Source organism: Fulmarus glacialis, unplaced genomic scaffold, assembly GCF_000690835.1.
Source record: "Fulmarus glacialis isolate BGI_N327 unplaced genomic scaffold, ASM69083v1 scaffold12284, whole genome shotgun sequence".
Classification (NCBI taxonomy): Eukaryota; Metazoa; Chordata; class Aves; order Procellariiformes; family Procellariidae; genus Fulmarus; species Fulmarus glacialis.
Genome location: NW_009206138.1, coordinates 5,217 through 27,559, shown reverse-complemented (window position 1 = coordinate 27,559; position 22,343 = coordinate 5,217). Strand labels below are relative to the sequence as shown.

The window sequence follows — 22,343 nt, the reverse complement described above, 5'->3', positions numbered from 1 at the left end:
GAACCGCTACTGTACATCCTGATGTATGGGGGGGGGACTCAGAATCAGCCCCACATGATTTTAATCTGCAACACGTAGGCGTCTAGGGGCTGCTTCACGTACAGTGCAGATGTTTCTGCCGTGAGGTGGAGACGTCCAGGGGAAGGGAGGAGCAAAGAGCTGGGAGCTCCAGGGGTGTCAGCCGTCTGCCTGGGTCCATGAGTCAACTCGCTGACGCGTGGTAAAGCCACATGCTCTAGGACACGCAGCTTTCCCCATACTGCCCGCCAGTCCGTCTCCAAGAGGTGGAAGGGGTAATGCAGTCCCTAGTCATTCTCTGGCCTTTTGCAGGCAGGCAGCAAACAAAGCTGGCAAGCAGGGCAGTGGGATTATTTTACCATCTGTGCATTAGAAACTGGCCCAGGAGTCACCAAGCTCGCTTCATGCAGGACATGGCTGCTTCGGCGTGCTAATGACTCCTGCTCACTGTCAGCTGGGGCTAGATTTGAATCAGGGACGAGGAGGTGGAAAACACATTCTCTTTCCTATTTCAGCGACCGCATCCTTTTAGAGGAAAGCCAGTTCGGGAAAGAATCAATCCTCGTTTTAAAGCGTGCTTCCCATCTGCCGTTCATCAGGCTCCTCACCCTCCACCACAGCAATCCGCAGCCGGCTCCGGGCTGGGGGGACCTCAGGCCCTGGGCAGCCAGCCCGCCGTGGGGCAGGCCCTCGAGTCCTCCGGAGGGCTAGGCAAGGCCTGCCGAGGAAGGGGGGTAGGAGAATGTATTTTGCACATTTCAAAAAGGAAACCTGGGACCTGGTATCTCATTCTAGAACATAATCATGGACTTAATTGCATTTTGCTGCAGAGTTGCCTTAACATCAAGGGAAAATCAACAGGGATTGTTCAACATCAAGACTAATCTCACATATGGAACTTACTGAACATAGGAACCATGTTTTTGCTGGCTCAAGGTGAAATGCTGGGCTAAATTCTCCTTCAGCTGCAGGAAAAGCCCTAGGCACGCTCATCCTGCATTATTTCAACTGCAAAGAGCTTCAATTATACACATATAACCCTCTCTCCCTTCTACAGCGGTGTCGCAGTGCAATAGTGCCTCGTTATAATCAAACTCCTCTTTTATGGCTATAGGAATATGTGGAAGTCTTCTACCCTCATTACACAAATGACTCCTTAGCAGCTTTATTTTAAGAAACTACCCACAACTGGTAACACAACCGCATTTTATCTGTCACTGAGGGGAAGCTGTGACTGACACCTGAGCGTGGCCTCAGCAACCGCAAACCCGCACGTATAGGGCAGGTCCTATGCATCTAAGCAACTACAGTAACTCACCAGTCCCTCTGCTCCACACTGAATCACAGTCTTGCTTCTGCTTACAAACTTGCTTGCTAATCAGACATTTAATACTATTTATGCATAGGGAGGAAATATATAATTCCTTTATTGGGATAAAAAACGATACTAAAGAGCAGGTCAAGTTCCAAATCCAGCAGTAGGTTTTAACCGATGTTGCTCCCTTTTTTCACTCTCTTTTTTTTTTTTTCTTTTAACAGCTGTAGCTGTGCACAGATGGAAAAACATTTGGTCAGAAAGCAGCAAATTAGTGTTTTCAGGCTAAAATTCTGCTCCCACCGCTCCTCCATTTCCATGCAGCTCAGAATGCTTTATTTCTTCTTAGCATTGACATTTTTGCACACCCAATTCATGCCGTCCTTCAGACAGAGAAAGGTAATGTTAGTCAAGCGAAGGGAAAAGGAATCCCCCAATCCCACCCGACCACCATTCTGCAAGCACCGTGTTCTGCCTCCTCATCTACCCCCCGCCTGCCCTCTGTGCCCAGAAACGCCAGGGTAAAAAAACAAATGCTTGCTCAGTAGATGTTGCCACACAGAGGTTATTAAATCTTTCATCTGACCATAAAAAGTATCATCATCTCATCATGTCGCTACGCGTAGGTCCTCTGAGGAAGGATCACTTTGCAGTCAAGGTACGTCAGTGGCAGATGAAGGCTCAGTTCCAGGTCCAGCTACAGATGATTTGTGTAACCTCAGGCAAGTCATCTTATCTTTGAGACCGTGGATTTTAGGGGGCTGTTTGTTATACAGTCAGCTCCCTATTAAGAATACGGCTCTAAGTCTCTGCTCAGCTGCAAGTTTTGAAATCCAGATCCACGAAAGCCACTGAAATAACTGGATCTGGACCCTGCTCCCTGTGCCGCAGGACCCCCACAGAAAATGAGCCCTGAGGGGTCCCACAGGGGTTCAGTGATAATAGATGTGGTCATGTTTTAAAAGGCCGATATACTCTTCCAAGTATTTCTATAAAAATGTGTGCATGACATCTCTGACCACTGCAAGCAGGATGGTAACACTTCTGCTGTGAACACCCGAGTCGTGAGTTTATTGCTGAGATCCGAGAATGGGATAAGCTATGAAAGGGCAAAGCGACATTTTATCTGCTCCTGTCACTTATCTGTTGTGAGATGCACAGAACGGAGTGCAAGATGCACAGTCTCCTCATATTTGTGTCCCGTCAAATCCACTACCTCCTGCCTACAAGGTATCTCTGCCAACAGGGAGGCTCAGGGCAGAAAGAAGGCAGGTAGGGTTTTGTGGATGAGAGGAGTGGCATGTCTTTCTGCCTGGAAATTGGGCAAACGTCACCTTGGCGTTCTGAAGGGGGAATTTCACTGTACTACGTTCAATGGTCATTTCTGGATCATTAAAATGATAGTTAGAACCTAAGAAAGGCCAGAGCCTTTGGGCCAGCATCGTTGCTAGCCCCCTGGTAGCAGTGTTGCTGGCTTCCTACGCCCTTGTCCCCAGGCTGCCAAAAGGCTGCCAAGGCCCTCAGCTCCCCCAAGGACAGACGGCCAAAGGCAGAGCACGGCAGGCCCTTCGGGTGAGCTGAGACCCACCGCCATGCCTCCATGTTGCCCCTCAGCCACAAAGGTGGTGGCCACATTGGAGGGGAGCTAAAGAGTTAAGAGAGAAGAGAGGGAGTCCTCAGGGCTTAATCAGAAGCAGAGAGGTTCTCACTTGAAAATACCAATTCACCTTGATAGCTGCGCTATGTGACACTTCTTATCTGAAGGGGAAGCAGCAACTTTTGAAATCAGCCCTTGTTGCTGCGTTAAATAAAGAATAAGCGAGCCCAGCTTGTGCTGGGGTGCACATGAGGCCCTACACTAATAACACTTCTAACTCTAACCTTGGGGAGGGTTGATGTCTCCAGTTTCATTTATTTATCTCCACAGCAGAAATCAGTGTAAAACAAATTGTCTGAAATCCTCAGAGCAAATGGGAAAAGACAAGAGGTAGATTCATTTTAAGGCCCAGTAGCTTTGTGTCTTCCCCCTTCAATAACACTGATAACCTAGGTGTAAAACATGTAATGCCTTAAGCAATCAATAGCGTGGTTTAAAGCTTATCACTTTAGAGAGAGAGGGAGCGAGTGATTCCCAGCATGAGGAATGCCAGGGCTTAACAATGGGGCTAGGAGGAGAGGTGTCAAGCCTTTGGCTTGATTGTGTGCTTTAGAAATCTGCATGATTGCCTGCAAAGAGTAAAAATAAATAAATAACTAAAAATGCTCCCACAATGATTTCAGCTTCCCCTGCCTCGGAAGCAATAATCACATTTGCACACATCATGGCATACAAGGCAAGCAGAGCTCCTCATTCATTTTGAATGTAGGTTTATTTGCTGAACCAGAACAGCTGAGACAGCTTAAAGTAATAAATATCAGCTGACACCCTCTGCTATTCAGCACAGTAATCCCAGAAACAATACATCACTGCAAAACAACAAACACGCATCCTATCTTCTACCTAATCTGACCACAACCTGAATTCACAGTGATTAAAACTCTGCCTGCTGCCATTTGGGAGCTCGGGAAGGGGAAAGACAGACCGTTTCAGCACCAGCGCAGCGAGGGTCATAAAGCAGAGTTTATGATGGGATTTACCATGGCTGGGAGCCTGGCTGCATCAAGCATATAATGAGGGCAAAAGAATGACATAGCAAAATGCAAGAGGAAAGGTGAACTCCAAACAGGCTTGAAATACGTAAGTAGGTCACCGAACTTTTAAAGCAGGAATAGATCTTTAAAAACTCTCTTCTGGCATGAGGTAATTGACAGGAAAAATCACATTTAATTGTAAATACCTCCCTGCCTGACAGTGATACAGGGAAAAGGAACATGCTCAGCTCTACATGTGTTGTACCAGATGTACGTGTGAGACACCTTCCTCATCTTCAGCCACACCGTAGCTACATCCGTAGCTTCTGGTGCAACTTTGTTGGGGAGGCGTGTGCTCTGCAGTGTCCCCAAATGCTTTGGAGAAGAGCAAATGCAATGGAAAGCAAAAGAAACTAAAGGTACGTTTACAGTTTTTCTACCTAAGGTTTGAAGCAGGATGGAGGGCTGGTAAGATAGCGAAATCCAGGGAAGCTGCTATAAACACAAAGAGCTGCTATGGGGAAGGCTCACGGGAAGAAGGAAATGGTGCTTGAAAGAGTCAAGTCCGCAAGGAGTCAACTGTTGTCATCCTACACACTTTGTCCCTATATCTGCATGTCTGCATGCTTAAAAGATAGCTCTGTGCAGAAGGTACAATCCCTACAGTAACATTTACATCTTGATAGATGTCCTTGCGCTGCTTTGTTGAGACTCAGAGACATTGGCAGGTACTCTGAGGATGGAGATGGATACAATATCAGTATTCCAGCCTCAAGTCAACCCTGGGAAAACTTAGCCAGGGAAAGATTTCAGATCTTTCAGCTTTGCCTCTCTTAGCTCCTTGACAAGCAGCTAGTAAACTTTACCAAAGCAAAGAGAGAGAACTCCAGGGAAGAGGATAATGCTCCTTGCAGAGAAATGCTGCTCGACACAACCCCGCCTTGCTGCAGTCACATCTGCTATTGTGCCAAGGGAGTTGTACTCCAACGCCCTTTGGGAAAGGACTGGTAGAGCCTTCCCCGGAGAAATAAAAAGTCCTGCTTGAGATTAGCCCACTGCTTGCTTATTCTCTGCATTATCAGCTTTGCGGCTATGGGAGTGAAGTAATCTGACTTCAAACACAGCGAACAAGTCCCTTCCACCCCATAAAAAGCCTCCCGATTTCTGCTCCCCTGCAAGCCAGGGATCAGGCAAGGCCACAAACTTGTGACCCCTAACGTGACCTTAAGGACAGCAAAGCTTAATCCTTTCATGTAATCCGCTGTCTGCCATAACAAATTGGGTCAGGCAAGTGCAAAATTCTCCATCTCTAGCACTTTTGGTGTGCGTTATTTTAACTGTCACTTTCTTCTCCCTCTGCACAGCTAGGACTGTGCCTTCATTATCTGTCATTTCTTTGCACCTCCAGCCATCACACAGGCTGGCTTTTACATGCTCCCGCAAGTACATTATCCATTGTTTTTTGCCTGGGTGCAAGCTTCTCTTTTGTCCTCTGAGACCTTGTATCCCTGATGCAGCGCTGTAGACTCCCTCCCTACCCTGCTTAAAAATCGCAAGACTTTGCCCTGTAATCTGGAAATACGTTTGCTTTTCCTCAACAAGCACCGGCTCTGCCTGCCCCAGGAGAGCTGCAGTCATCGAAATTGGTTTTAAATCACATTTACAAGTAGCCCCAGAACCTTGTTAAGATATGGAAGATCCCCATCTAGCCTGCCCTGGCTAAGACATGTAAGACAAAACCTAGCTCTGAGGATACAACGTTGCTGGGGGATCCTGTTCTGAATCTTGCCCTTATGAAAGTGCTGAATCGCAGCATCAGTGTAACTTAGGTCTTGGGCTTCATTCTCAACTGGGTTGAAACAGCCAGGGAGGAGAAGGCGGCTCAGCCCTTCCCACAGTCCTTTGGGCCAGACCAGCTCTGGCATAAATTAGAGAAGTTTAGTGGCTACTCTCAGTTCCACTGGCTTTTAATGGTCTCCAGGGAGCCGTTATGCTTGGGAGACTCCGGACACAATACGCTGCAGCATCGTTCTGGAGGACGATTCCTCGGGGCAGGCTGAGCTCCTGCTGCCTTGATCGGAGACTCTTGCTTCAGACAAGAAACAAGCTGCAGAGCACGGACCGGTCCAAAGCCTTGAGTCATGTTTAATACACACCCTGGCCCCTAAATAACACCTCCAGCAAGAGGGCAGGCTGCAAAGCAGGGAGTCCTGCCTGCTTTCACCCCACCCCAGCCAGCCAGGGTGGAATGTACACAGCTTTTGCACGCCAAGGACTACAACTGGAGATCTGGTCACAAAACGCAACCCCAAGAGAGCCTATGTGGCACCAGAGAGCCGTTGTGAGGCAACAGTTCCCTTATGTTTCTCTGCTGACATCGGCAGTCACCTCCCTCGCTTGCTGTACCCTGTGCAAGGGTCTCAGCGTAAGCTGGTGCAGGACTCTGCTCCACAGGTAGAGCCCAAATGGCTGTGGTGGGGAGAAAAGGCTCTCTTGCTTTCCTAACTAGAGATGAAGGATAAAATCAGACCCAAGTAGACATTTTGCTTGAAAAAGCCTCTAAGCATGAGGGATGCCACTCCTCCCTCAATGGCACCGTGAAGTCTGATTAACAAGACAAGTGCTGCCCACGGTTACAGTCAGGAGGTAATGAAGTCTTCAGCTGGCATAACTGGGGCTACCAGCTGGCGTCCAGAGGACACTACATGGGGTTTCCAGTTAACCCAGTCACCTCTCTTCTGAGCTTGCCCAGGACATTGCCGGGCCCCTTTTCTACAGTCCCCAACGGTTAATTTTAAAAGAGAAGATGACAATATGGATTGCCTCCTTAATTAACAGTTTTATTAAATAACCCATTTCAAATAATAGTTAAATTCTCTAAATTTATATCATTCTATTAACCATAATCTAATCTCATTAACCTTGAAATCCCCAGTCTTAACTACCCAATTCTATACACCATAGTGCTAGCAGCTAAACTAATTAAATGACCTTCAAACTATTTCTCCTTCATGTATCGGCATTATTTATCTTTGCTCATTGCGCTTCCTTCAAGCTATCACAAAAATCTTCCCCTATAAACTCTGTTCCTGTGTGTACTCAGTGCTAGATCTGCCACCACTCTTCCTTGCAAAATCCGTCAGCGACGTCTCCAATTTTACTCTACCTAACATATTCCATCAGCAGCGACGGTTAACGTGCTTGCTCCTTGGCTTTCATTCTGAATACCTGATGCTTCCATGTCTTCATTTATTTTGCTGTCACTCATAGTCATTTCTCAAAGAAGTCCTTAAAGCAGTGACCTGAGATTTAACTACACATAGAGAGCTCCCGTTTTGAGCCACTGGTAGAGATATTGTGTACCATGATCCTCAAAACCACCTTTCTTTAAATCTCACTCTTTAAACAAGTCCTTCTTTGATTCCCCTAGATTTTGAGAGTTGACCTCTCCTTAGAGTCCCAGGACTGAACACTCCATTTCTTCCTGGGCTGATCCAGGTATAGTTTAAAAGCCATCTCCCAAACCATTTTGTTCAATGAATTTCCAAGGAAAGGGAGAGCTTGGCATTCTTGCTGTCTGATTTGACAGGGCTGGAGTTATGGCAGAAGAGAAACGTAGGGGCTCTTTCTGTAAGCTGTAGAAAATTTGCAACTTCCCTGACCTTTCTGCAATAATCATTTATGGAATAAGCTGCAGTATTTAGGGCAATGAGACTGTGGACAACAAAGCGGGGCATTATCTGGCCTGTACCTAAATTAATTTGTCTAGATAAGCATGATGAACAAAATATACAGGCCTGCAAATACTTTTATTTAGCTCCTGTCTTCTGTTTTCTGGAATTGAATGCAGAAGCAGATTTCATGTCCCTAGTGTAGAGTATTGGGCTGTGTATTTTACTCTGTTGAATGTATAGGGATGCACTGTACTTCAAGGAGAAGGCACAGTAAGAAGGCGCTATCAACGAGGAAGTGTGCAGCCCACTCCAGAGAGCCCACAGATCAGCTTGAGAAGGAGGCATTTTTCAAAGCTCACAAACAGAAAGCGCCACTTTCTATCATTTAGTTCTTCCACATCCAACACGCGTCCCTGAATTTCATCTGCCGCTTCACTGCCCCTTCACAGCTGGAGAGCTCACTTGGACCTCCATAAACCAGAGGAGGGCCTGGAGGAGGGAAGAAGGTGACCTATGCCTGCCTGCAATCCTGTAAACTGCAGCCTCACTTTCTTGATCACATTTCTTTGGACTTGAATATACACTGCCATTGTGGAATGCATTTCCCTCTACTACCACCACTTCAAAATAAAGATTAGAGCTGAAGCTTTTCACAAGACTGGCTGCAGCATAGCTGGATTTGTATCTTAGCTAACTAAATAAAGTCCCTTTGGAGAACACCATCTACTATGTTTAGGTCTAAACTTCGGGTTAAGAATTTTAAATCAGAAGAACTGCTGTACTGGGTCAGACTGATGGTCCATCCAGGCCAACATCCCCTTTCTGGATGCCAAGGGAAAGAACATGTACGAATAAGATCTCCCTTGCTCTGTTCTTCCCTCTCAGTCCATGGCCCAAGCTGTTCCTCATTGAAAAGTTGCCTCCAGATCTTAGTGGTCAGTGATTGCCTGTGGATCTCTTCTTCAGAAATTCACTTAGTATTTTTCTGAACCGAGTGATAATTTTGGTCTCCACAACATCCTGTGCTGATGAGATCCACAATTTAATTATGCAATTCACAAAGAAGCACTTATTTTTATTTCTTTTAACCTGCTGTCTGATTATTTCATTAGCAACACCCTTCCTCTAGCAATGTGAAAAACAGCATATAGTCTATCTGACATTTTTATACCTTATTTTATAAATCCTGAAGATGTTCCCACTCTGTCCTCTCTCTTCCAAGCTGCAAGTCCTAATTTATTTATTATCCCTGTGTACAGATGCCACTCTGTGCTACTCATCATTCTCGACAGAAGATTCTCTAAGCTCTCCTAATTCTCAGCAGATATATGGAGAGTATTTTCTCTGATGAGGGTAGTTAAGTACTAGAAGAGGTTACCTACAAAGGCTGTGGAATCTTCATACCTGGAGATATTTATAACTTGATTGGACAAGGCCCTCAGGAACCTCCTCTAGACTCACAGTTATCCCTGCTTTAAACATGAGGTTGGTCTAAAGATCTCCTGTAGGCCCTTCAACCTAATTTTTTGCTGGACTCTATGATTCTACTACTACTGAAATCTTTTTAGATGGGGCAAAAGCGGAAATGAATGTCATATTCAAATATGGGCCCACCATGCCTTTATCCTGCTACAAAAGAAATGTTTTCTGGGATGTTTCTTGTTTGCTTTCTGATAATTCTCTAGCATTTGATTTTCCTCTCCGGCCTTTGATGAGCACTAAGCTACTATTCCCAATGATCTGCTTCTGAGTAATGGCAGCTAATTTTGAGTCCCTCGTCATATGTGTATAGTTAGGATTGTTGTTCCTCATGTGCATTATTTTGCACTTGTCAACACTGAATTTCATCTGCCATTTTACTGCCCACTCAGTATTGCGGGCTTGTTCTGTGACTCTTTATACTCAGCTTAAGATCTGACTATCCTGAACAGCTCTGTAGCATCTACAAATAAGGTTTTACTGAAACTGCAATGAAGACAAATGTCTTCACCATTCTGTTTCTTTAAATATCAGTGAAGGGAGTACTCCTGACTGCTCGGATTGCGAGCACTGCAAATATTTCATTAATTCAGGAAAGCCTAAGAGTGAAATAAACAAACCTAGGTCCCATTTACATTACAAAGAGCTACTATACTGTAGGAACTGGCTACAGCACAGGAGCCCAAGACACAGCTATTACAGTTCAGCACAGGAACACAGCTCAGCCCCCTCGGTGGGTTTTTGCTGCCCCACATGCTGCCATTAGAAGTGGTCCTTGCCCCGTGTGCAACTCTTGCGTTTCTCTGGATCAGAAAAATTGATCAGTTTCTCTCTGGCGCCTGGGTTGAGCAAAACGCCAAACGACATTAGTAGTGAAGGTAAATCAGATTGCTAAAGTGCGCACTTGTAACAGTCAAAGGGGTTAATAGTAAAAGACGATTTGTTTTGTGAAAATGATTAACCTGACAGCAGTCTCTTTAAAATAAATCAGTGTCTTCATTCGGTCCAGCCAAGGGGTCCTGGGTGGGGAGGTGATCACTCTCCCCTTTCCTGGGGATGGAGAGATCCCAAGGGCCCACAGCTCCCCCTTCCCTTTGCAAAGGCGACGAGACACGCGCCCCCCACGTTCTGCGCTGCAAGGGCTTGGCTGCGCTGACCGTCCTTTGTGAGGCAGCCAGTCCAGCCCCACCCTGCAGATCAACAGACAACAATCTCTTACAGATGGCCTGCTAGCACAGCAAGCCTTCTCCAGAGCCTCACCTGTACTCCCTCTCCTGAAAGAGCTGAACAAGACTGGATCTGCCAGACTCTGTCCCGGATTGTGTGTAGGTTCAGTCCCTCGGCAATCTCTGAAGCAGGGGCAGCTGTCAGCAAATCCTGCTTGTTAGCGAATATGAGCACGGGGACTCCACTAAGCTTTTCTTCATCCAAAAGCTCAGCCAGCTCCTATATCATTTACAAGGGAGTGGGGTGGGGGGAAGATGGAGAGAGGAAGGGAAAAAAAACCTTCAACCACCAGTAGTTGTCTCTAATTAGAAATATATTTAGGGCAAATGCTAGAAGAGTGTGTTCCAGTGAAACCTAGCGCAAAAATGTATACAATCATCTCTGCCCAAGCTTCAAAAGCTATTTCTTCCAATTACAGGTTACAAAAATCTTCATCTTGGTCTGAAATTAGCAGTTGCCTTAAAGGCTACAAATCTGTGTTTTACCAGTCCCTAATCCCAGGAGACCAAAATTGATGAAACAGCAAAAAACATGTAAATTGGCAGCATGAGGAATCTGTCTTTAGTTATTGCCTGACTGGCATTTGTACCTGAGCAGCCATTGACACCAGTCCTGATATCTTTGCTAATAATGAGTTTCAGGGGTTTGTTCCAAGTTTTATACACTGCAATTTGAGTGGGAGAGGACTTTTTCCCCCCCCAGAAATGGAAATCTCCCTCCCACAAGAAAGTGCTGATGCTTTTGAAGGCATTGGCTAGCTGAAGACAAGCTAGATCAGCTTTACTAGCTGGACTTTGGCTCCATATGCACAGCACACATTGGGTGGCATCTTGAGAAATGGGTTTGTTCATTCAAAACTGGGTGACTCAAAGAGATTCTTTTAATAGCTCAAATCTGAATCTGCAGTGGATCAACGATGGCTGAAATACTTCATGTCTAAGGTTGTGCAATGGTTTCATGTGAAACAAGCACAGAGTCTCAAGTCACTTCCCTATGTGAACATATGACAAACCTAGCGGAACTTGAACTTGTAGGGACTGCTGGCATTGCAGATAGAAGAATACATGAGATTTTTGTGAGCTCCTTATTTAGCTGGAAAGGTCTCATGCTCTCAGATACTGTCCTTAACATCTTTCATCCACTGGTTAGAAACTTTTGGATTAAATGAGTGCAGTTGGGGAGATGCTAAACTGCAGTAGAAATCTGACTCCATCCCCCCAAAAGCAATGTTTGGTTTGGAAACCAGGACGCGAGAATGGAGTTATAAACAGAGTTGGCTGGGAATTTTTCAACAAAATAGGTCTTTCATCTGACATGGCTGATTTATTGAAACCAAAAGTGTTTGTGGAAATATGAGGGGTCCAGGCTGACTCCGCCTGACTCAGGCAAGTGCTCTAAGCTTCTGCTTCCTGCCCCTCTCTTTTGCCCAATGAATACTTAATTACTGATATAAAATGAAATAGCTCCAACAGGGGAAAGATTCCCCGCACCCCTAGAACAACCAACAGTTCTGCTATTAGGGTGTGTCCATGATACTTCAGAGGCGAAAGATCAAGTGCCTCCTTCAGATCAGGCAGAACAGAGGGCTTTAAACTAAATCTCCCATTTCTGGGGGGTAAATCTGTTGCTAGCTATTTTGGGACACTGTCACTTTCTGAATTTTACAAAAGTAAGTTCAAAAGTTCTGTTTTTGTTCCATCCTAAAACACAAAATGTTACAAAACATCAAAACTTTGCAAAACAGAAATCTTATTTTCTGGCCAGTCCTAGTTACAAAGTTCTTAGGTTTTTTTCAATTACATCCAAAAGACAATCGAGTCAATATGATTTCCATTTCAACTTTGTAAATAAGAAAATAGGATTCCTCAGGGTCTTGGTTTGGCAAGGTTTAAAGGACTTAGAGAAGTTTTTGCTTTCAGTATTGGGCTCCATTTGCTATTATTGTATAACTTTAATGAAAACCGTTCTATTTAAATGGAATTAGGCTACCTATTTTCCTTGTTTCACATCTACCAAAATAATCTTCATTGATGTTGAAAGACAAGGCTCTTGAAATGCAAATTTCCCTCATAAACAACAAAATCATTTTCCTAACTTTTGTGAGCAAGGGGCACTTAGAAGCACTGAGTTACTTCAAAGGAAGCTGGGCATAAGTAACTTACCTGACCCGTTTCTTCAAACCTCTTCCTATCTGCACTGTCAATGACATAGATCTAAAAAAGAAATGAGAGGAAAAGTTACTCTTCCCAGAAGATACTTTTCCACAGTATCACGTGCTTAAGAGAGCTGAGCCTAGTAATTATGCTTTTGGGCACAAAGATCCCCAGTATTATTTATAGCAAATGTTGACAAAACTTCATGATGTTATGAAAGGAGAAAAGCCATCTCTTTTAAAGCTTGGGGGGTGGACAGCCACGTGGGTAGGATCAGAAAGGAGCCGGGGGCAGTACAGGGGATGCTCTCACCATCTCCACACCAGCTATTATCTGAAGAGAACAGGAGACTGCCTGGTATCTTTTCAAATGACCGGCTTACAAGCTGAAGCTGAGCACAGGAGGGCAAAACCTGGGGAGCCAGACATGGTCTTTCACCGGAGCAAACAGTGTACAAGCACTGCACTGGTGCGACTATGCCATGCTGCCCTCTAGCAGGATGCATCACCTCCTCAATAAGCCACCAAGGCATACAGTGGCACTCAGGGGACACTGAACTCCTCTCCATCAGGTGATCCTACTGCAACCTCCCGGAGCAGGTGGCTGGGGAGGAGGGCTGGATCCAGCCTGCGAGACTCCATCTTCAGCTGCCAGCTTGTCCACCAGGATGATGGAGAAGACAGTGAGCAGCTGGCTCACCAAGTCAGACAACAGAGTCCTACCACCCTCTCAGGGCTGGGCACCACATCTCATGGTCCACAAGGAGGTCCCAACCATACACCTGTCCCCTGGTATGGAGAAGGCTGGATCCCCTGGCCCGCAGGCTCCCTGCCTTGGGAGGGCGTCTCCACCCTCTCCAAGCAGCATGGCATGTGCTGATTTCTTTCTGTAAATGCAAATGAGCCTTCTCAGTGAAGGCAGCTCTAGATCTGCACAGGCTAAAAGGCTCCTCAAAGGTCCCCCTAAATATGTAATTATTAAGTCCAGCCACCCTCCTTCCCCTTAGCAATGCTATTGCAGTTCAGAGTGCACAAGTATCAAGCTACATCTAAACAAACGCAGAACCTCAGTATAACACTCTGACAAGAATAGCCTGGTACCCTTTTTCAATACTTGGTATGTGAAGGTTTTTGAAGGAGAAGGGTGCTGGGACAGCAGACAGGGACAGGACTGGTGACAAACACTGAGCATTTTGCCTCCAGTCCCTGCCATTCCCCATCAGCAGTGATTGAAGCTGCTAGCATGTCATCTGCATGCTCTTTGGTGGCTTACAGGGAGCAAGCATCAGCCTGGTTTTCAGGGAATAGATGAGCACAGCACCCCGCCATCAAGATAAATGGCATCCTTGCAGGCAGTCTCAGCATAAGACTCCACACTTCCAGGATAATTTCGACCAAATAGTAGGGGGAGGGAAGATCTCTAGCAGCAATATATATTAAACTGTAGGCACTCCCTTAATGAGCAGTGTTAGAGTTGTTTGAAATGGGACCAAACACGCAGCAGGAAAATCCATATGCCAGGCCTGAGGAGGTAACCCAGCAACCTCGCAGACCTCTCTGCTGATCACTTGGGGTCTGCGGTCCTCCCGGGGCTGGGCTGATGCACACTGACAGCGGCTGGGGGACACGCGGCAGGGCTGGACACAGCTGCGTGGGGATGCGTCAGCAGCGCATTCACTTGGTGCCACATGATGGGGAAAGGCCCGTGGGCACGACGTGACACACAGCCTCTCCCCGTAATGTGATTCCAAGCACGTGCACCAATACCGTATCAGCTATACCCGTCCTCTCTGCCCCTCCCAAGCATCCACCCCTGTGCATCCCATTTGGGGTAGGAAACACAGACCAAAAGAAAGGAAGAAGCTGCAGGGCTGCAGCTGTGCTGTGGGGTGAAACTGGACTGTCATCTGTCCTCCTTCGGGACATCTCAGGGGTAGCTTAGCAACACATGAATGCTATAGTTGAGTGCTACTTCTCAACCGAAAGGCAGCACCTCCCATATTACGGTGCTTCTCTAACTGGCAAGGAAGAGCTCTGAGTCCCAACCAGCCAGGCTTTCTCCTGCACGACTCCGTTCCTTGCTAGGGAGGTATTTTGCAAGATGAGAATTGGCAACAACAGCGCTCGGGGCAAAAGCCACAAAAGCACAGCACAGAGAAGGTAAAGTATGGCTCCGTTCCTTGCTAGGGAACTATTTTGCAAGATGAGAATTGGAGACAACAGTGCTCGGGGCAAAAGCCACAAAAGCACAGCACAGAGAAGGTAAAGTATGTGCGGAGTGCCTACTTCCAAACCAGAAAGTACTGTGCCAAATAGCTGCAGGTGCCTGTCTGAATATGCAATCAGCCAGATATCCACACCTTATTTGCCTGGGTTAAGCTTCCAAATATCACAGGTGTGTGATGCAAGACCAAGCTCTCATTCAAAGGCACCTGCATGGATTTGAATTTGCAATCACTTCCTGCTTTTTAATACTCTTTAGAGGGTCCTTTCTGCTTTGTGCAATATAGTTTAGGAGAAGACAGAAGCAGGGGGTCCTGGGAACTGTAGCATATCTCATCTCCACCTTCCTTCTACGGCCAGGGCCACACGAGAGCCTGTTTCTGGCTGAGGTGCTTGGTAGCACAGTTTGCCAGTTTGAACAGCCATTGAGTATACCATGTTGGAGAAATGGAGCTTGAGAAAGAAATCCCCATAAAGCTGGGTGCCTCCTTTGAGCAACAGGCCAAAACAAAACCTGGAGTAAGTGGGTTGGGCAGAAATTGCAAGTGGTGGGACTGGATGAAGAAATAACATGAGGGATAAGTTGGCTCAATTTACAGAGGCACAACTTGCACCAGGTTAAGTCAGAGGGTAAAATTACTGGCTAAAACAGGGATGAGGGCTGGCAGAAGAGAGAGTGAGTGAGTCATCAGCATATACTTGATTCCGGTTTTGGTGTGTATGGACATAGCAAAGCACTGCACTAACGTGCTGACAGCTCCCAGTCTGGAACTGGGTGTTAGCACGGAAGCTCAGGTCCATGTGCACACCAGTTACTCCCTCTAAATTCACACCGCCACTTCCCCCAAACATTCTGCTTCTATCTACCCAATTTCTTACTCGTATGAAAAGAAAGGTTTTCTCAGTACATTGCTTTAACTGGGGTGGGAGGAGGGCAGGGAAAATAACTGCTTTCATCTCCTTCAGTCTTCAAATTCACCTTTATTTCTGCACCTCCCATGCAGCACACACTGGAAAGGGGGGAAGCCCACAGGCCAGTGTAGCTCATTGCCTTTGCCAGCAGAGTCTTCCAGATATTGTTTTGCGGTTGCACAGTCTCTGAAGCCTGAGCACCTGCCATAGCAGGCAAAGATCCCCTACCTGCTGCTTTGCAGTGTTGACTTTGATCTGCACACCTACTGCCTCCCCACCACACACAGGCTGCAGAACTTGGACTCAATGGGCACAATCACCTCACAGCCATGCTATGTCCCCCTTCTCGATGGCGACAGAGGAGCACGCGAAGTGTGTCCTGCTAGTTTCTCAAACCCAGATCTTTCCTGTAGGAAAATCTCACCATTACTCTTTGCAAAAGCAACCAACCGGGTTTCTACTGTGGTGGCTGCCCTCAAACATCAGATTCCAAATTAAGGCTGAAAAAGGGGGATCTGCAAAAGAGATTACTGAGGGTTTATTAGTCCTATTTAAATAACAGCTTCATTTGGACAATGTTTTCTAAATCTGCAGGCACAGCCAGGCCCTTCAGGCCCCTGACATGAGCCTTGGAGTAGAGAGTCCTACTCCTAGTGCACTGATCCTTCTATAGAAGTGCACTGAAGCTCCTGACACACTAGTGAGTATGTGTGTGTGACAGGAGGGAGGAAGGGTGTCTTTCCGAGAGAGCTTCCCGTTTTCCCACAGGAGCCCTGCAGACCTTGTTTAGAATAGCCTTTTCTCTGTTCCCACAGGCAACACTGCTTGGGGTGGGGAGAGGCCTGGAGCCCCCAGCCTGCCTTCATCCCGGCACACACAGCTTCATGTTAGAAGTGATCTTTGAAACTAGTCAGGACAGCACTTGGAGGGTCCCAGGGTAACGTGCTCTGGCATGGAAACACAAAGGTCCTGCACTGTAAATATAATTGTAGTCCTCTGTAGCTAATTGTAAGGTAATTACAGCTAAGTTGTCAAATACATTAAAGGACAGTCTTATGATTAAAGGAGCAAAGCTCTGTGTCCCTCAGCCAGAAGCTTTCCTATCTGATGCCAGACATAGCATTTAATTCTGCCATGCCTCAGTTTCCCCAATAGAAAACAAAGGCACCATACTGCCCTACCTCTACACATGAGGCTTAAGTCACTAATGCCCAGGACAGGCCTTCAGAGTCTCCAGTGAAAGGAGCTATAGATGGGTTAACTACAAGTTATTAATGTTCTATCATTTGAAGGAGACTGAGATGAGAGGAAAGGAACTGGCTATAACCAGCACCATCTTGTGAAAGTAAAAACATATAACCGAATGATTTCTTCAAACATCACTGTATTTTTCTTACTGCACCCAACCAATCTTGCCATTTCACTCAGAATAACTCCTGTTACAATGGCAATGGTGTTGCTGAGGACTGGGACATTACATTACTTGTTCCTGAATTTCTGGTTGAGACCTTGGAAAGCCATTGCATGAACACAGCATTCAAGTGCAGCCAATACTCACAAGGATATCAGTGTTTTCGAAATAGTTCCTCCAGTACGGCCTGATCTTCCTCTGTCCGCCTATGTCCCATACATTCAGCTTGAAGCCTTGAGACTGTACACTTTTGATGTTAAAGCCCTGGAAAGAGCAGAAACAAAGCCACATAGAGCATAAACCTGAATGGCTGGAGCACGTACATAAGCAGACATTAACACCTTATATATTCCATGCCTGCAACATGCAGCTAAATGGGCTGGGCAGCCACAGAGATGGATCGGCTGTGGGAGAGGCACTGGCGAAAGTGAACACAGCCGCCAAACCACCAGTTTGCCAGTGTTCTTGGGTTAAGGGTTGATGCTGTCATGGCTACAGAGACATATGATGCAGTTAGTGCCCTGGGAGGGCTCAGCAGGGTGGGTGCAGGAAGAGGTGGGAGATGCAGATAAGGAGAAAACAAGGGCGCTGTGAGAAGCAGGACTGAGCTTGTGAAAGCTGAGTAAAGTCCCAGCTAACACGAAGCCAGAGGTCTCAGCTCAATTCGACACGACACAGCTAATGCCGGGCTTAAAAGAGCAACAGCTGCACGTCTGAAGGGTCCATTTCATCAATTAGAGCACCAATTGAAAAGGCATTCAAGTAGAAAAACAGGATGTGGCGTGGGCTGGCAACATGCTGCCACACCACCCTGGGGACTGGGGCTTGGAATCGGGGTGTCGGGGCTGGGAGCTTTGGGAGGCAGCTACGGGGTGGGGGGAAGCATCTCCCATAGCTCTCTAGCAACCTCCTCTGGTCAACACAGGAGCGATGCTGCAGTGCTTCTGATGGGAGACATCCCTCGCCCCAAGCCTGAGGCTCAAAGAAAAGGGACCAGAGGCATGAGAGAGGGAGTGCTGGAATATGCAAGACCCTTGGAGCTGGCTGGGTAAAAGATGCAAGGAGACAGGGGCTTGCCCAATGCTGCAGCATCCCCTGCACATGTCTGCTTTTGGCAAGGAGACGCAACCCTAGCACGACCCAAAAGCCTTCTGCAGAACTCCACGGCACTCATCCACTTTTGCACTATCTGACAGATCTGGCCTGTTGCTCTCTGGCTCCTTCAGGGAGCCTTGTCTTACGCAGATAATACACAAACTTAATGGTGCACCAGTTGGCTCCAGTTGCTCTCCCTTTTACTGAAATACTCTACTGAATCCTTAGTGCTTTATATAATAAGGTAGGTGGGACCACAAGAACTGCCTTGGGCAGGGAAAGGCCTTCCTCACCTGTGTTGGCGTGATGTGGCTGATGTCCTCAGATGCCAGCTGTTTCAGGAGTGTGGTCTTGCCTGCATTATCCAGTCCCAAGAGGAGGATTCTCACCTCCTGGTCTGGGGCGCTTTTCAGTTTACGCAGGATTGACAGTAAACCCTAAATCCACAGAGAGATCGTAGCTGTTATTTCCCCCTCTGACTCTCCCCCCGCACCATGCCACGCCCTCCTCCCTTGAAATGGGTTCTGTATGGCAGTGGGTCCCAGGACACCTTGAACCCCTTCCTGCAGTCCCTATTCCCATTTTCTCTTCTACTCCTCCCCCTTGCCCGAATTTTCCTTCAGCTCAGAGAGTACCGACGAGGTCTCAGACAGCTCAGTGGCATGCACCACTGGCTGCACTGCTCTTGTCACACAGCTGTTTGGCATTCCCTGTGCCAGGAAGACAGTACCTACGGATATCATGTGTAGGAGCTACAAACCAAGTCCTTGGAAGCTCTTCATTATCTTTATCAGAGGGAAAACCCCATTAATTTAATCTCCCTCTTAGTTAACTGCAGGTTACTGTGTACCTGACATCAGTTCTTTTCATAGTAACTCCCTGATCATCTCAAACCCCATTTATCTGTCTAAAACATGCTGGACCCATGGGGCACGTGCAGTTCTGATTCTCAGGATGTAGCACTTAACAACTATCTCAGATCACCACACATCCTTGCTAAGAAAAGCACAGTGGATTTCAGTCATTAGCCAGGCTCAGCTCTCTGAGCTGACAGTATCACTCAGGATTAGGAAACAGAATATGCAGGTCAACTCATTTACAATGGTGCACGTTACAGCAGCACACCCAAGCTTTTGTCAGTGCCATCACTCAGAGACCTGCACCTCTCTAAAATGGCTGGAAAAATATTCTGGATCCTGGCACGTAACCGAGAGACGCAAATCACCCCACTTCCACCTGCCTCTCTTTGCCCAGCCTGGCCCCACAGGAGAGGGGCTGTTGCAGCCAAGGGCACAGGAGCAGGCTGCGAGGCCATGACCATCTGGGTGTCCTTGGACACATTGCCGTGCTGCTCTGCACACCCCTGCTTGGCAGGGACCGCTCCTCGGAGCCCGAGCAGCGCACACCACACTGAGACTCAGCCTGGGGACACAGATACTCTTGCAACTAATTTGCCTGAGCAAATCTGGGAGAAGAATACACCTACAGCCCTTTCTGGAGCCCTTAGGACTCCTGCTTGGTCTCTCCCAGACAATTCCTGAAGGGCAATGGCGAGGTGTTTCTCTACAGCCCGCTAAGACCCAGAGCTGGGAACAAAATTCAGATATCAGCACAAACCCGGGCCCATCTCAAGCTTTTTTATTCTCCCATTTGCAAAATGGAGACAATGCTTCTTGTCAACCTGCAAGGGTGAATCAGTTAAATGTCATGAAGTGCTCTGTTGCTATGAGGAACTACTGGAAGCCAAGGACTATTTGAGCCGTGAAGGTTGCTCCCGATCCCCTCCAGATCACTGCAATCAGAAATCTGTCCTCAAGATAAAGAGCTGCAGGATGCGGTACAACTGTCACCGCTGCAACGCGTCCCCTGCCTGTAGCAGTGCCCTTCTGCCGACTCCTGGAGAGCCCCACCTCAGCCATGTGGGAACCGCCACTTTCGACTGCTCATCACACTGCTCCGAGGAGTGGAGCGTTTTGGAAAGGACACGGCGCTACAGGTCGCGATGCCAAAGCTTTCGATAACACAGGATGAAAACACACTGAGATTCAAATGCATGTGAGATTTGATCCACCCCCCTAAGCATTTTCGATTTGCAAGTAATTTATCTGTTTTCCATTTAATTACCAGACACAGCTCAAAATACATGCACGATGTGTAAGAAACAGGGAGAAGAGAAGGAACTTAGTAAAACTGGGTTTGAAGGGTATCTGTAGAAAGTTGCAGGATTGCCACCGTTGCTGTGCTTTTAAAAAGCACTGTGGAAAGCTGAGGTTCAGAAATTCAGAGCTCGTGCAAGGAACAGCAAAACTGCAGTCTTACAGCCCAGTAAGCGGGCTCAGGGTATCACCTATTTCATAAACAGGCTGGTAAAAAAACTGGGAATCCAGGCCCCGCTCAAGAGCTGTTAATCAGGAATGGGCTCTGCTTGGTAGAGAGTGCCATGCCTGCACGGTGCAGGCACAGTAAATCCCCAAACTGCTTTTAGTCGAAGCATACAGGCCTGTAACATCACGTGCTGAGCCCTGAGGGCCAGATGCTCACAGCTGGCTCTCACCCATGGGCCCGTAGCTAATGAATTTGAAGGCCTGTGTTCAGTGCAGCCTGTCGCTGCAAGCCCTCCCAACCCAACAGCTCATCTCCCCAGCCGCAGTGCCCAGCCCCTGTTCTGCCCCAATGACGGTCTGTACTTCCACACATCTGAGGGAAGAAAAAAGGAACAGCCACGGAAATACCTCTAATGCTTACTCGTTTACATGCATGTCCTAAGTGCCCTTGACATTATTAAAAAACACAAGTTTTAACTGCATGACTAGCAACACACATTTTCTTTTCACCTGCAGTCAAATTTACAGTTGTGTTTGTTGGCTTGTAAATCCATGGATTTCAGCTCGGTGTGGACAGACCCCACAGGAGCAGGAACTCTAAAATTCACACATTCTCCCTCCTTTCCAGGGAGGCCTAACCAAAAGCCAACCCACACCAGCCAAAGTACTGAATTCAGAGAGCTCTGAATCAGGCCCTATTATTTTAGTTTATTGCTCACAGTTAAAAAAAGAAGCTGTTGAAACGCTAATCCTATTCAGAGCACCACTTGCTAAGAGCAGAGCAGTGTATCCCAGAGCAGATCAGGATTAGGAGCCTTTGTATTTCAGAATTCAACTTCAAAATACTGAGCGCAAAGAAATGTATTACAAAGTATTGCTTATCTACCACAGAGCAATTCTCAGGGGTCAGGAAGAGGAACAGTTGTAAATGTTAATAGAGCTTCTCCCATTGTAGACGGATGCTATTTCTGGGCTAGTATGACAGCCTACGAGAAAATGATCAGCATCGTTCCATATTCTACTCAACTGACACTGCTGCATGGCTGATCACAGGATTATCTGGGGTAGCCAATAGAAGAGAGGATATATATAGAAATAAAAGTATTATCTAAGGTATAAAGTAAGCTGATTTAAAGGGCTGGACACAAGCAAGCGAACATAGAGAAGTGGACTTTATTTCAGTAGCTGCCGGCATAGGTTACATGGTCTGTATACACAATTTAAATCAAGAGCCAAGTAAATAGTATTGGTTACTATGATTGTTACTATTTCGCAAATATTTAAAACTTGCATCCAGCATTCTCCCTCTAGTTAGTGAAGATTTAAGATTAAGGAAAGCCATGCACAGATGGGTTTCTAACTTCTTTAAAATTTTTTTTAATTGGTCTTATGAGCACACTGGCTAGGAAGACAGAAAGCATTTCCTGACAGCTTAGTAGACTGGAAAAAAAAACTCAGCAGAGTTCCCTGCTGCATGCCACCACTATGTGGGACAAGCAACCCTTACTGCACACACCAAAAGATGGACGAGCACTTTTCTGCTCGCAAACACAATGCTGAAACTAACTTGGGCTGATGAGAGTCAGAAAGTAACCCCTTGTTATTGACAGGAGATGTCAGGTAGAAAGCCATGAAATGGGAAAATTTGGTGCAAAGAGGATGCTCAGAAGCAACAGGAGAGGAGCAGGCCTTTGAAGCAGGGCAGCAAATGTCTCGATGCTGGGACCTAACCTGCAGTGAGGAGGGAGGATGCCCAGGATGCCTGCATGGCAGCCAGGCCAGCAGCACTCGCTCACTGGGGTGTCCAGGGTAAGGAGCAGGACAAGTCTCAAGCAGGACAGTGGAGATGTTAGCTGGCTGAGGAGCTGCAGAGACAACTCAC

The 22,343-nt window shown here is 46.8% G+C and overlaps 1 protein-coding gene across 1 annotated transcript; it reads right to left on the bottom strand.

The window, feature by feature from the left end:
* Positions 1 to 1,534: 1,534 nt before the first annotated feature.
* On the bottom strand, positions 1,535 to 18,574 carry ARL3 (ADP-ribosylation factor-like 3; the record flags this gene model as incomplete). Its single annotated transcript, XM_009575639.1, has 5 exons — positions 1,535 to 1,716; positions 10,378 to 10,563; positions 12,507 to 12,557; positions 17,190 to 17,306; positions 18,431 to 18,574. Coding segments are annotated over 5 exons (546 nt in total), but the record flags the coding sequence as incomplete, so codon positions are not given.
* Positions 18,575 to 22,343: the final 3,769 nt, after the last annotated feature.